The sequence below is a fragment of the Acanthaster planci genome, linkage group LG03 (assembly GCF_054643075.1).
Source record: "Acanthaster planci isolate LZ-2023a linkage group LG03, COTS_SCS, whole genome shotgun sequence".
Classification (NCBI taxonomy): domain Eukaryota; kingdom Metazoa; phylum Echinodermata; class Asteroidea; order Valvatida; family Acanthasteridae; genus Acanthaster; species Acanthaster planci.
Genome location: NC_141779.1, coordinates 12,251,177 through 12,266,709, shown reverse-complemented (window position 1 = coordinate 12,266,709; position 15,533 = coordinate 12,251,177). Strand labels below are relative to the sequence as shown.

The 15,533-nt window shown below is 41.5% G+C and overlaps 1 protein-coding gene across 7 annotated transcripts in view; it reads right to left on the bottom strand.

Annotated features, from left to right (window-relative positions):
* LOC110987500 (uncharacterized) overlaps positions 1 to 15,533 on the bottom strand; it is an 83,064-nt gene that overhangs the window by 38,962 nt on the left and 28,569 nt on the right. For all 7 annotated transcript variants that reach the window (XM_022250276.2, XM_022250279.2, XM_022250277.2 and 4 more), the window contains exons 3-4: positions 1,266 to 1,825; positions 183 to 254 (exon numbers count right to left, since the gene is read on the bottom strand). In XM_022250276.2, the coding sequence (XP_022105968.2) occupies positions 183 to 254; positions 1,266 to 1,825 (632 nt within the window). The remainder of the gene's footprint in view (positions 1 to 182; positions 255 to 1,265; positions 1,826 to 15,533) is intronic.

Below are 15,533 nucleotides of genomic sequence, written 5' to 3'. Positions count from 1 at the left end.
TCTTTCACCTGTGAGAAGACTTTGGTAATTATGGAAAATGCAATGAGGGGGCAATGCAATGAGGTTAACATTTCGGTACATCTTATAAAACTTATAAGGGGACTGACACAGGATGTGAATTTGAGCTGCAACGGAGGGGGGGGGAGGTAATGAATAATGAACCGTTACTAAGGTTGACATACCTCTGGCTCACTGTCACATCGCACCTCTGCCGCATCTGGGTCATTGGACATCTCCAGCGTTTGAATTGTGCCCTAAACAAACAAGAAAGGAAGATGGGCAATGACAAAAATGGAAGAATCAATTAACAGAGCATACAGTAAAGCCCAGGTTTTGTTTGCCTACTGGAAAATACAATTTCCTGCCCAGTTTAGTTCACTTGTGCACAATGAAGACACTACAGTAAGATATGCCTAAAAATAAGTTGAGACAGGGATAGTTTGGTATCATGTTTCAACGCTTCTTTCATCTACTTTAAGAATGAATCCAGAACCCAACTGTTTGAGGGGGCAAACTTGGTTTTTTTTTCTGGGGGGCCTCAAATATTTGGACATTTTTATGTACCTTTTTAATGGTTTTTCTGAGGGGTCAGGCTTTGAGGTTTTTTATGGTTTTGGAAGGTAGGGAGATGAAACTGACCCAAACAAAACTGCCTTCCTCTTATTTCACTTATTTCGCAAAAAAAATACAGCTTCATGGGGGAGAGGCATGGCCCCATTGCCCCATCCACCCCCCCTTCACCATTGCTACTTTTACTGCCCTGGACTTAACTTTGACCAGTGACCCTGATGCGGCTTTTGAAATCTCCAGGTTGCTGCATTTCACCACTCTGCACCCAGGTTCCCCTGATACTAATGGTGAAAAACTGAGTCTATGACACAGCCAACACACAAAAGTAAGCAGCCAACATTTATCTCTCATGGGTATGCAGATTCATTAATTTGTTATGTCCACTTCACTGATGGCTCACCAGCAAAATCAGCCAGTGGCTGACAGATGGACCAGAAGATGGAAGTACACTGAGATACAATGTTGTTTTTCCAGACAGCTGGAAATGTGTTGCGGACTCCATGCAAAAGTGAGAGAGGGGGCATTGTTGCCAAGGAGCACTGCCCCCCTTGGGTCAACTGAGTTTGTTAGTGTGGACAGGGCATGAAATAAGTACAAGTGATTTTCACGTTGTTGCCCGCCATATGGTCTTCATTACTTCTGAGTGAGTGCTTATGCATGGAGGCCAACCAATTTTGACTGATTTGTAGTAATACCTCAAAGCTGGCCACTGTTCCTAGCCTGGAGCCCTGGTTACCGACCAAGACCGCCCCACTCTGTGGTATTGTCAGCCGCCAGCCCTCCGGACGTGCGAGTGAAGCGCTGTCATAGGTGCTGCAGTTGAAGAAGAGTGTGGCCATGTCATTGATGATGCTGAGCGAGAATTGCGACCAGCGGTCCGTCAGTGAGGGCACCAGGAAGGAGGCGCTAGCCGGCGTGCCCGTCACCACATCCCGCATGACCAGCTCCACCCGGTGCCGATCCTGCCCCGCCTGGGTCACATTCAGGGCCAGAATGACCGTCTTCTGCAGATTGTCTGTGACCACCAGCAGGGGACCCACATCCTCTGACTCAGGCTTTATGGTCACCAGGAGGGTGAAGTCCGAGAACCGCTCCGTGAAATCAGTCGGGAAGATGACAAATGCCATGCGGCCGATGTTGGTTCCCTTCTCAAGATGAAAAGCTGAAGCCCCATGGAGACCTTCGGCAAATTTAACCCCATTAGGTAGAGGGTAGCCGGTCAGTATCAGAAAGTCTAACTTGTCGTAACTCTGAACTACAACAAACAAAACAAAAGAAGACAATGCATGAAGCCTTCAGCCAACAATGCATCCTCCTGAATCCAGTGAAACTAGATTCAAGATTAATCTTGAGTGTGTCTGTAACATGCAAAAAAAACTTTCTCCCGACAGAATGTAGGAGAAAAAAATGTGAGTGTAAAAAGCCAAGTTGGTCAGAGGCGCCCAGTGGCACACCCAGGATTCGTTGTTGGGAAGGCAAGGCCGCAACTTACCCCCATCCCCTTGTGTATGCCACTGAAGGAACCTGAATGAATTTCTTCTCTACTCTCTAATTCTAAACCTGTTTGCTCCAGTGGCCAAGATCCAAAGAAGACGGATACCCCCAAATACAAAAGAAGGGTTGAATTACTGGCAATTTCTACTGTTGTAGGACCATGAAATTAGGAAGGGAATCAAATATGTATCTGTATGATGTAGTGTGTTAAAATGAAGCCAATTAATCGTCCTAAGAAATTAAGCCTAAAAAATAACATTCAGCTTTACTTCAGAATACAGTGCATCAATTTTTTCCTCATGGTAAAAATCTTCTAACTACACATGTACGTGAGAGGAGTGGGAAAAACCTTTACAATAACAAACTGAGTATGTAAATTGTAATACCAAAAAAGTGTTCCCTTTTGAACATGTACAATGCACATAGGAGTGCATTCATGTGGCCCCGGGCCAGTGTATTATATTTCATCTCTTGTTGGCATTCAGGGCAAACAGGATCCAGAGCAACCCTGGAACACAATTTTTTTTGTGCGGCCTTGACACAACTTTACAAGCTGGACTCATGTGATGTGGGCCCAAAAACTCAGAACATCTGTGGTATGTTTGAACAACGCCAGGCAGCGGCTCGTGAAAGTCATTGAAAATGACACGCTAAAGTAACTTGTGGGAGAAAAAGACAGGTCGGAAATGCGGTAAAGAAAATGTGAACTTTGGAGAAGATGGCCGTGGGTGGACATAGTTCATTTGAATATCAGTTATACTGATAAGTGCCACTGAAAAGTGTGCTGAACCCAAGTTGTCTTGATTTGGAATTGTCAGATGACTTCATATTGTTAACTCTCTGAATACAAACAGGAAGGTGTAATTCAGGCTTTGATACCAATCAGTAGGGCTAATAAAACAGGAAGTCATTATTTTCAGCGGTGTGAAGTTCTTCCCTTTACTAACTTTAATCAATCAGAAAATGAGAAAATGCAAGTTTGCAATAGAATACAAGCCCAAAAGGCATGGACATGAGACAATGACAACGGGACACAGGGATACATTTGTATGGACTGCATTAAAATTCTATTGCATTGGCCTGCTACCATCAAGTTTTTCAACATGCGGAATATATCTAAAAAAAAAGATTTCCTTTGAGTGCATGTCTCAAAGCTCAGTATCCTATGCAGCTACCATCTACATGTACATGTATATCCATGCGTTACAAATCTTGTGTTTTTGTTTTTGGATTTTCATAGACGCACAGTATGTACAGTGCATGTACATGTAGATACAGCAATATTGGAGTGTCCAACTGGGCTTAAAATTGATTTATGTAAGAAATGTAAAGTCGGAAGGGACAAAGACTTCAGCAAGATTGGATTCATGATGGATCCCACACCCTGACTGGGCCAGCAGACAGGCCTACTGTGCGGGGCATTCTGTAGGGGTTATCCCTGACCAGCAGGTAAAGGAGTGATGGGGTTACAGAGTTGAAGCTCCAGACATTGCCCTCAATAACAATCCTGCATCGTTCCCAATCAGTATCTTGACACTCTGAGCAACTGTTGATCCTTCTCGTGTGAACACCCACATGCAGTGTGCACATTTTTGCTGTTTTCACAGAAAAAATTGGTGTAGCAAGGGAAGGAAAATTTATTTCTCTGAGGAAAATGGGCAGGGATGCGATTGACCAATGATAAAAATAGCTGAAAACAGCCGAAAAAGACATAACGAAGCTGAACTGTGAAAATCCCTTATACTTTTGTTCACAGCCAGTGAGGAAAAAAAGCCAAAACAAAAAAATTTGAACTCAGCTAAAAAGCTGAGAAATCTCACCCCTGAATGGGGATAATGATTATGTTGTCATTCAAATGATCAAATAACTAAAACGGTGAACGTTTCATCAATACTTGGATCCCTACCTACAGGTCAACTTTGTGCTAAGAATCTTTCACAGTTTCTCCAACGAAGGACATTTCTGTACTGTTATCTACCTCATCGTCAATCAATCACAAAGAAAAGGACATTTTACATAATAAATCAAGTAGAGTTTAAAGTTGATTGTACTACTTATTATTTCCACTATTTCCCTTTTTCAAAACTTGTTTCTTTAAAACAATTACCACGACACTGAAGACGGTAACAGAATGACCAAGTGGAATTGCCTGGTGCAAAATACCCAGCCTTTTTATGCATGTGTTAAACAAAGCTGGTACATCACAGACCTCGATTTCTGAAGTACACTGTACTTCTGAAGACTTTTTGAACACTGAGTTGTAGAGTCAGTCTGCAAAGCACAAAATCTGAGTAGCTCAAGCAAATTTTCAGAATTTCACATCTGCATGATTTGGGTTTAATTTTAAAACAAACCAATCATCACATCTTTTACTTTTTGGGGGTTGAAAGGTCATGAATTCCACATGCAAACCTACTTGTACATGTTTATTCTCATAACAGATGACTTACAGTACAATCTTGAAATAAAAGTTCAAAGTCTGAACTGCACGCTCCAATTGAACATTTATGTACACACATCAGTGCCAGAGACACCCAAAATTTGGACATGTACACTTAAAAAGGCCACTATGCATGTACATGTCAGTCAAATTGTCAATGCAGAAACTCAGCACTGTTATTACAGGATTGAAAAACTGATCAAAAACATTTCTGGCTAGCTCAGAGAGACTACACGAAAAAATAACAAGCCCAAGTAGGTCTAATTCATGTTAACTATTTCTTAAGCAAGCACAGCATTCGCATGTTGTTTCCTTCCCTGATCTTTTGTATCAGTTCTAAATTTCACAACGTTTCTCTGTACATTTAAACGGGATCCTTTGCTGACAGATGGTGCACGCTAGGGGGAAGATGGCAGATCTGTGCAGATATCCACAGTGTGTACAATTATATGTGTCATTCCAAATTATCCACACAACTGGGCAACATAAGCGGTGCAGTTGTTGTCACAGGCAATCTGTGAATCAGACATGACTTCCTGTACATTAATGTTAACCCTTCTCACAGCAGTTGGGCAACCTGGCAGCACTCACACGTGCAACATCCCACAAATTCTGTTGGAATTAACGCCCGCCTCCCTTGACGGGATCCCATTACGGACCGCAAAGCAATCGGTGAACATGGGGGGGTTTCTTAAATTGTGACTTCATCCCCATCCTGGTCTTCAGGCTTCATTTTTTGGAAAAACGAGTTCGATTAGACCTGAAATATTGTGGCTTCTTTCTTTGCTGCATGAGTATCTGCCAAAATGGTCCACAATGCGATGAAGTTATTCAAGAGTTTTAGTTGGCTCCTTAAGAAACCTGTAAGTGATTGTGACACTAGATAATGCCACACTTGGAAAATTAAAGCCCAGATTTGGAGGGGGAAAAAACCAACTGACTCCTGTGAACTCAGAAATGGTACCTTGTCACACTCCAAATTCAGGAAATTTTTGTTTGACACCCGTCGCCACATTTTTTTGCAAATAGTTTATGGCAAGCGGAGTCAACTAGGGCGTTCATGAGATTGAGAGGTCACGACGGGAGTGATGGGGAGGGGGGGTTACAACACGCTGCCTAGTGGGGAGCTGACCTGGTTACACGCTTTGTGGTTTGAGCATTTGTTTCCAATTTAAGGAGGCAGGAGATACATGAGGGGGACATCGTCCATAGCTAGCAGTGCGAGAAGACTGGTGTGATCTGGGCAAGAACATTCATTCAGCTTCCTTATAGATCCTGGAGGCCTGAAATTCTCTCTTCCAAGAAGAACTGAAGGCAGAAAATTAACCCGTTTCTGCATTTTGTAACCACGAAGGTCCACGTGAAGCTTTCCCGATCCACACGATAAACTTAAAGAATTAAAAATACATTGTGAAAATTAATGAATTCACACATCAAGCTAATTAACAATCAGCCCTGAGAAATGCTGCATCTCAGGAAACCTCTCAGTGGTCAAACTACATGCAGTTGGATAATCACACACATGTAGGAATCCATGTCAACATCTGAACTTACAGAAATAAAGTACCTCCATATTTAAAACAAGAATGTTTCATTGTGGTGCTGGCCAGCATCCACAGTCTTTCAATCACCTCTCACTGACCTTAACACAATCCCTCCAAAATTCCATTCCTTTTGAAGGTTTTTCCTTCACCCAGGGACGTTTTATGTACCCTCTGTGTTTGGACAAGTTCAGCTCCTTGACATTCCAGCAAAATGGCCCCTCTCCTAAAACACCATCTTCTGTTTATATGTTCTCACTGACCCACAAGCTGTGGCTTTATTTTAACACGTCAAGGATCATCCAGAGCTCCTATAAAAAAGATTACCCTCCGAAGCTCAAAATAACATTTCAGAAAGGACAATTTTTATGTTTACATTAACACAAAATATGGCCGAGCGATTTTGAGCCAATATTTCTGGGAAATTGACAGCAGAATGGGAGGGGGAGTGTTTAGAAGAAACATCAATAAACTTAAACAGACCATTTTACAAAATCCATCTCAGAGCTGGATTTGTAATAATCTCTAATTTTTTAAACACTTTCCAAACACCAAATTTCAATCAAACATTAGCCTGGTTAGGGTACATGTATATTATTTTTTATCAATGGAAACCAAGTCAAAATCACAAGCTAAATCCAAAATTTAGACACATTTAATTGGAAACTGATCAATAAGTTTGATCGTAATTCTTCTGCAAGTTCTACCTGCATTCAAAAAACAAAAAACTCACAGGAATCTCGTATTCTCAGTGAGGCAGCCTTGGTATACCAGTGAGACTATGAATTCTACAAATGCAGCAACAGAGGGCCTTTAGTTACCAAGCAATGATGACCTGTTTTGCATCAGATAATAACACATCCACAAACATGTATGACATGGTACAACGTGTATGTAAAGTTGTATTCCAATACGAGTGGGCAAGGGTGGATCCAGAGCCACATTTTCAAAGGGTGTGGGGGGGAGGCAAAATTGTTTCTGGTTCCAAAATGGGTTAAAGGTTTTTATTTCATTTATTTTCAAAGATAATTTTTGGGAGGGAGGCATGGTTCCTGTTGGCATTCTCCCTTCCCCCCCTCTTCCATGTAACTTTGCCAATGGACTTTTTATTTTTTACAAAATGACATATACAATGTCTGAGCAGAATTGAATGCTTCATCAAAAGGAAGGCCAAACTCTACCATTTTGGCCGAAGAGAGTTAACTGATTTCCTTTGCAACTCCTTCAAAAAACATTCATTTTTTTTTTCATTTGAACTCAAAAAAGGTTTTGTTGGATTTGGGCCCTCTTTTCAATTAGGTATTCAACTGATGCCCTTGTTAATTAACTGCCTGGTAGTCAGGTGGCAAACACAGGTGGATAAAAAAATAAAACTGGTGGTCCCCCCACAAAAAACTCCCTCCCTCCAGAATTTTGTTTCGAAATTGAATCCACCCTTGGTCACACAAGATTTCGGCAGAGCCATGGTTGATATAATATTAGGGCCCCAATGAATCCAATGGGAACACCTCCCATCGTAATTTGTGTTAACTGCTGTGTGAAGACTGGTGGCTTTGTGTGTTCTGATAAGGACATGCGCACATCACTTTGAGGGGAGGTGGCGTTGTCTGTGCACACTTCCATCCAGTAAGCTTTGTTTGCATCATGACATTATCGTGGCAGATTTAATCAAAATTTGGGAGAAATGTCAGCAAGTATCATGCCAGTGAATCCAGTTCTGGTGGCAGTGGAGAAGTCGAGGAAGTTTCAGTTCTACAACGTAACCACTCAAGCAGCATGGTATTGGTAGCTGACTACCGTTAGCAAACCAAGCATGTCCAACATCAGCAATGTGCCATGCTTGGCCAACCATACATGAAGAATTGACACAGAAGTTTCTGTAAGGGTATGGAAGAACAAGTCCAATGGGAACAGAGCTTACAGGCAGCCAGGCACACCTGAGAATGGGCACAAACACCAGGGAGCTCGGAATGGGCTGTTGGCACTGAGCACACAGTGGGGTAAGTGCCAGCCCCAGCTCCCAATGTATCATAGCGGAGAAGCTGCTTGCACAAAGCCCACATAAAGTAGCATATTCCAACACATCAATGTGAGAGAACACTAACCCAGGGCTCAACAATAGCTCCTACAAGCTACTTTGACTTTATAGACCTCCACTCCACTATCTGCCACACCTCAGCCCAGTGGTTCTTACTGCATTTCTCCAAATCCAGTGTCATCCAGGGCAGCTTTATATAAAATGATTAATCTCTAAGGGGTTACTGCTTGTTTGTACAAGCATTCCACTTCCCTGTCACAATACCTTGCCCTGCTCCATTCCAGCTCCATTCCAAGAAAAACACGGCAAATGGGGCCACCTGACAAGCTCACAGACATGTACAGGGGAATGTATACAAGTGACAATGCGATTCTGCAGTGACACTTTCAATGTTGGCACTGTCCCATATAGGAAAATGTTGCACTTAATTATCCTCAATTTTGATGAAGGGCTGTGATCAGGTAAAGACAGATTTGGGCTTCATTACTTTTGACCTACCAAAACCTATAGGGTCGTATATGAATACACTTGGGAGCCGTGAAAACCCCTCCTACCCCCTGCCCTCACGGGCTCCTTGAACTTATTTCTCCGATAAGCTTCACCAGGAAGGCAGCCAAGGGTAACTCTCAGTGTACAACCAACTTCTGACTAAATTCTCCCTTAAAAACAGCTACACACAATGAGCATTCCCCCACTATGGATATCAACAGAAGCTGCACTTTTATTTTCTGGGTCACCTATGTTCGCGTGAGCAAACAAATGCAAGAACCATCACATGCACTTTACAACTGATTCTTTCCTCTATATGAGGAAGCTGAGGATGTGTTCCCTTTTCATTTAATAAATGATAAACGAACCAGTCAGTGAACTCCACCTCAGACACAAAGCATATGGTTGCCAAAGTGTGTACGTGACTACTCTTTAGGACGAAACCCCTTGGCAAAAAGGAGAAAAGCACTGCACAAAAGTGCACTCTTTTCAAGTGCCATGATAAGAGTATCCTTTTAACTCAGGACAGCATGTCAAGAGCAAAGTGTGTCAGTGTTCAAGTGAAATATATGAGCAGACTTGACAATGCTTTAATGTCAATGCATCATCACAGATTCTTATTAAGTCCTAACGGCAAGGTCAAAACTCAACTAGTTTACAGGAGGCCTTTTTGCGGGAACACTTTTATTTGAAGAGCTCAGGATGAAGTGGGCTCTGTGAGAACACCAATAGAATATGTTGCAGGGTAATCTCCCTAACCAGTTAATGTCAGGTTTGCTTCCCACAAAAAGCTGCTGGGGGGGGTGTGCAAATTCTTGAACCTAGCCATTTATTTCTGATTTCAATCTTCCTCCCTCCCAGTTCTTCTGTTCAGCCATGTTTGAACTGCTGTGGTAAACTTAGTGGCACTTGTCCAGACATCAACCAGTTCATATAAAAAAGTCCATAGCATAGTAGGTGTCACCCTTGGTCATATGTGTTCTTTTGTCAATTATTTTGATACAAAGGAGTTGCTAATTGGGATTTTATAACCTCTCTTTTATAAGTGTGTAACCCCTCCTTTCTAAGGATGGTTTGGCTCCCTAGCAAATTGGTTTACCCAAACAAAGGAGGTCTTTAATCCCCTTAGCTCTTTTATGTATGGTGTGGGCTCCTCTATTTAAATCTAATTACTAAAGAAAGGTATTTCTCCAACTATGATGGGTTGGAGGGGGGTCCACTTAGTACCAACGTCCGCATAAACGACTGTCTTTATCGGCTTTGGCTTCGGCACTTTGACCCAACCAAGTATGACACGTTAATACATGGAAATGAAAAAAAGATTTTCTAAACGAGTGTACATGTCCTTTGTGAAACAAATAAGAAAAATAGTGTGTGTTTACACATCACCCCCCCCCCCCGACAAGTGGTTAAGATGATCAGATCGCAGGGTTTGCTATTCTGAAGTTTTTTGTTACTGATCCTAAAGTTGTGATTGTGAGCCTTACCACTGACACAAGATGACATTTTATTGACCATTTTTCAAAGTTAGAGAGTCAAAGAGGGTCCAAGTGTAAAATGACTTTCTCATTATGGAGATATTTTGGAAAAATTGGGTCAAAATTGTTTTCCACATACATGCACTTAAACCAAGAGCAGCAGAACCTGTACCATTTAATAGTGCCTGTAGATAGTCTCAATTTCAAGCGTCATTTAATCTGTTAATTACTTTAATCTTTAACACATACATTTACATATGTAGCACAACTAGGAGAATATGCCACGTACATACATGTGGGCTGCCAGTGTAAATGGCATTATTCAGTAGAGTGTTTCAAAGTTTCAAATAGGGGAAAGAGGTAGAAGGGCTTGCTCTATAATCTCAATCTAACAAAGATTGGAAGGCAAAAGGTATTACTGGGGCATCACAGGAATGTTCTCTCTACTATCTGGTCCTGTGTAATTAATGTTGAGCTGGCCTGAGTGAGGCAAACACTGGAGGAATGCCTGAGTCCTTGTTCATATTTGCCATGCCCACAAACACTTAGGACTAATCTTTTAAACATCCCTTTGCTATCATATAATGTGTTCCCTTTGAGAGCTCAAAAAAGCTGTCCTGTGGGATTCTGTGATGTATATGCGCCTTGTTCGGAACTCTTTAAATTATTTTGTACTGATGAAAGAACTATCCATTAATAGGTTGCTGTTGGGGGGAAGGAGACATTTTGGGTTACCATACAAAAACCTCTTTCAAGGAAACAAACAAAAGCCAGCTGTAAAGAACAAGATTAAAGTGAGCTTCCAGGAATACTTGGGGAACTTTTACTAATGAAGCCCCTCATTCAATCTTGTCATGACCACTGGGATGACCCTCCTGGTAAACTTCACTCAATTCACGACAAAAAAAAGGTTTGTTATGCTCCCTAGGGGACCTTGGGGATCTTGTGGTTTTCCAGACTGCTTCCCAATTTAGTTTGGTGGTGCGAATATTTCATCTCCCAATAAGCCTATTGTTGTCTGGGAAATAAGAACAACATCCTGTTGATGGGTCTAGGCACTGTGAGAGAGTCTGTGTTTGGGTTGTGGAAGGAGGGGGTGGAATGAAATGAGTGGTGAAAATTGAAAGCAGATGGTGTGAGATACAAAAGCTATGTTCAATCAATTATCGTATATTCAACCACTGTGTACATCAAATATCACTGTGAAATCAAATATTCAGTGCCAATCAATGAAATAAATAAATGAAAACTTTTAATTGTAAAACTGCATTCTAAAAGCACATTTTGAGGTGTCATAACAATATGAGTAAACTTGAAGACTGCGGAATGCATAAATGCCCATCAATAAGGGCCAACAATTAAGTCTCCTTCCTGTTTTCTTTTACTTTTTGTGAAATGGTTTGGCAGAAAAGACGCTGGATGAGTGGATCAAAAGTTTGGTACACTTGAGTTGGGCTCAGTAAATGCTGAATGCAGGCATGCTTGGTGTTTCACAATAGAACTTGTCTACATGCAGGTGAAGGCGATACTATTAGCCTACTCAAGTTGATGCATCATCGGTGCCAATCACTATCAATGTATATTTGCAGTGTGCAGATGGGGGCTTAGGCCACATGACAATTTGGTGGTGGGATATTCAGCCATAGCTGATAGCTAGTAATATTTGCATGCAGATGCATGGGGAGCATAAAAAAAATCAACTACTACAGTAAATCACCCAATGGCCCTTGATTAACCGCGATCAAAACCTCACTCAAAAAGTGAACTGCTATAATGTTCACATACTGGAACAAAATATATGGACAAGTTCACTGAGTATGAGCATGACATAAGGCCTGTATGACATGGTGCAATGGACAAAACTACAAGACCTTCAAAGTTAAGTGTGTATACAGTAACTGCAATACTACACAACTTTCCTTTGAAAGAGAAAGAAGTTTCGAGGTCTGCAGAAGTACCACGTACATATACATGTACTTCTTATCTTAGAAATGTGTAGAATGAATTACTATGAAAGAGAACTGCTGGTGGCATATACATGTTTGTACATGTATGTTCTCTGTTAGAACTTAGAAGAGGAATGGACATGAAATGATTCAATTCCAGTATAAAAACACAGTGTTGACAATCACACTTTCCTTCAATTTTTCCTTTAGCTTATTAACCACCACTGTCACTTCCCTTCAAAAGTTCTTTTCACTTAATCAGACAGGAACAGTGTACACATTATACATGTACACGGATCATGGTAAACCGTTCGATCCTGGAAATGCCAATTTTTTGGGGGGGGGTCCAAAAACGCTCTAATAGTTACAGAGGATTACCTCATCTGAGATGAATGTTGATGACCATTCCAGGGAGCTGAGTAATAATTCTCACAACAGGCCAGCATTACCCTTCAGGGGACTGGAAAAAAGTTGTGAAACTATCCTACCACCAGCTATCATCAAGAGATTCTGGCCCTGGGCTCACATTAATGAGGTGAACCCCTCTGGATTCCCTTCCCCCTTTGATTTATTGCACAGGTGGGGAACTTGCAAGGCACGCCCCAATGAAAAACAATTGTCAAAGAAGAAACCTGTCATAATTATGACAAAGGGTTCAGGAATTGGTCTGGTTGGGCTGGGTGGTCTGGTCTTTGCAATCTCCAACCCTTTCTAACTCTCTCATCAAACTCTTTCATCAACAAGCAAGAAAGTACTGTAGGAGTTACAGATATGATCCAACACTTGACTAATGCATCCCCCTCATTTGCAGTTTTTAACTTTTACATGTACATGGACTTGGCATAACTCTTCTTATTTGCTGCAAGCACCAAACTGTCAGTTTTTCTTTTCATCAGCAAGTCTTGTCTTTTCATCAGCATGTACTTGGTAAACTTATGCTGCATTTTAAAGTGACGAAGAGAGCAAAACCACTTTGTGGGAATACGACGTACACGTATCTTTGTTTTCTACAACCATGTACCAGTTTCTTCAAATTCCCTTTCTGGAAGAACACAAAATTGTTCATTTCTATAACAACAGACCCTCCACACTCCCCACCAGTCACTTGGTTAATAGGGTTGTACCTACTTTTTCCTACATGTGTAAATATAGGTCCCGTCAGAGATGAGAGCAGCTGAACCAACTAGGAGGCCGCAAGGCTAAAACAAAACTTGATAAAAAAAAAGAAGTGAACGGATATTAATTTGTCTCCACAGTGTCCATGCAAAGTGAACAATTTCCGTTACGGTTTGCGCTCACCAGACTCTTCTTAATGACGTGGAATTTACAAAACAAATCTGAATATTTGCACAGAAAAGATACAAGCATGTATAACACTGTCTCCAGCTCAAGTTTCTCCCCCAAGGTAAGTTGGTTATCAACATAACATTTTCTGCCCGGAAATGCTTGTGTATGTGTACCTAGGCTGTGTGTCCAGACGCCCAATCAGAGTGAACTGTCTCTGAACTGCATTGAATGGCTCCAGGCAAAACTTGTCAAATACCCCTGAGATGGCCATACTGCTGGCGTTCATGCACAATTGGATTGCTTTGCTGAAAAATGGCTTTCGTCAAAGTCCGAATGATAGGGGCTTTCTTTGCTACTTTCAAGACAGAGGTTCAGCTGGGGTCACTCAAATGAACTGAACCAAATTGGAATGTGAAACATTGGTCTATAAAAACTCTTTAAGTTGACTTTAGAGTTTACCCTACAAAGGGTAAGAGCTCAAATATGAGCCATTCTATAAACTTGTGGTCCTAACATATTTGGTGTCCCTGTTACATACACCTAACCTGTGGAATTTGACGAGGAAATATAATTGAAATTGACTTCAAACTATATTCACGTGTTTGGCAGGTAATTTGCAGCATATAATTTCACTGGGAAGTTTAAGAATGTGTTCTAAACTTACGAAAATATTTCCAGATGTGACAGAGACACAGAAAAACATTGAACCTTACTTTACAGAATGACCCATTCCAGTACATGTTTATTTGTTGGCTATGTATCTAGTACAACAACCCAATCTTTCAACAATTTCAAACAATTTTCTGAGATGAGAACTGACCTGATATTTGCAGTCAGGGATGCGAGTAAGCATGTAACCTTTGCCAAGCTTATAACTGGGAAAGGTTGCACTTTTATTATTTATACCTAGTGCACTGATTAGTGTCAGATTTTCACGACTGTGAAAGTGCCCTCTTGATAGATGTAAAGAAATGTTTCCCCTTATTTGCAAGTCTTCGTCCATCAAGACTAAGCACAAGAGAACCTCAGACTTTGGCACTATTTTGAAGTTCTGAGGAGTGGCTCTCGATAAATGGCCACACAACAATGGACGATTTCGAGGAGTGGTACAGCAGTTAGCTGAGAAGATTTCTGTAGATTTTGGTGGTCGTAGGGTGAAAACTGAAAGTGATGATAATGATGACCGCTCTGAAGCAGGGGAGACAACTTACAATTTCAAGAAAATTTAATTGGTCAGTTGGTTATTGAATAGAACAAAGAAACGGATTAGTCTGTGGGTTTTGGCTCCAACGGGCCTTTTTACAGGGATGTGTAATTATACACTATCTGTGTATATCTACACCAGCTTGGCCCAGAATTCCTGGCTAAAGGTTCTGGCAAAGGGGTGGAGGGGTTCCTCAATTGGTTTTCAAGAGGGGTATTTGATCCAAACTGTTTACCTCTGCCTAAAGGTTTGTGGTCATCCACACCCCAAACACTGACAGGTCTATGGTTACTCTCCTGGGTCGCTGGCTCTGATCTCCCAAATACTTGGGGTTTACACATGCTTCTCCTTGATCCCCTCTGGGTACTGTTTTTGTGGTTCTTTTGTCCCTTCTGAAACCAGGAGGGTTATACCCAGATGCATGAGTCATGCATCAAGGATCTCTTGGGATGTCATTGGTGTCAGGCTCTCCACTCCATCAACATGATTTGTCTGAATCCCCAAAACAGAATGACTGAACCATTGAGAAATGACAAGTTTAAGAAAACCAAAATATATAGTGTCTGTATAGTTGCTGAGGCTTATGAACGTGCTTAGAAATAAGTGAAGAAATCTGATGAGCAGAGTAAACATTGGCTAAGCAAGGATAGGCCAACTGTCATGCAGGATGTATCAGTTGTCTCCTGATTCTCAGCCAATTTTACCCAAAACATGAATTCGCTGAGCACTGTTTCAAGCTTCCACAAAAATTGGGTTCTGCTGTACAACCACAACAGTTTCCTAAACTGACCAGGCTCACTACATTCAAACAAGGGAGCAGTCCACAAAAAACATTTTAGAAAGTCCATAAGTCCGACGCCTCATAAATCTGCCACCTCATAGGTCCGACGCCTCATAGGTCCGACACCTTGAAAGTCTGACGTTTGATTTGACACTTGTTACAAGCTTATGAAGACTGGCGCTAGGAACAAGACTTTCACAGTGTCAAGTATGGTGTACTACTTCTGACACACAGTATCGCATTGCATGGGTCCACACTCCTCCAT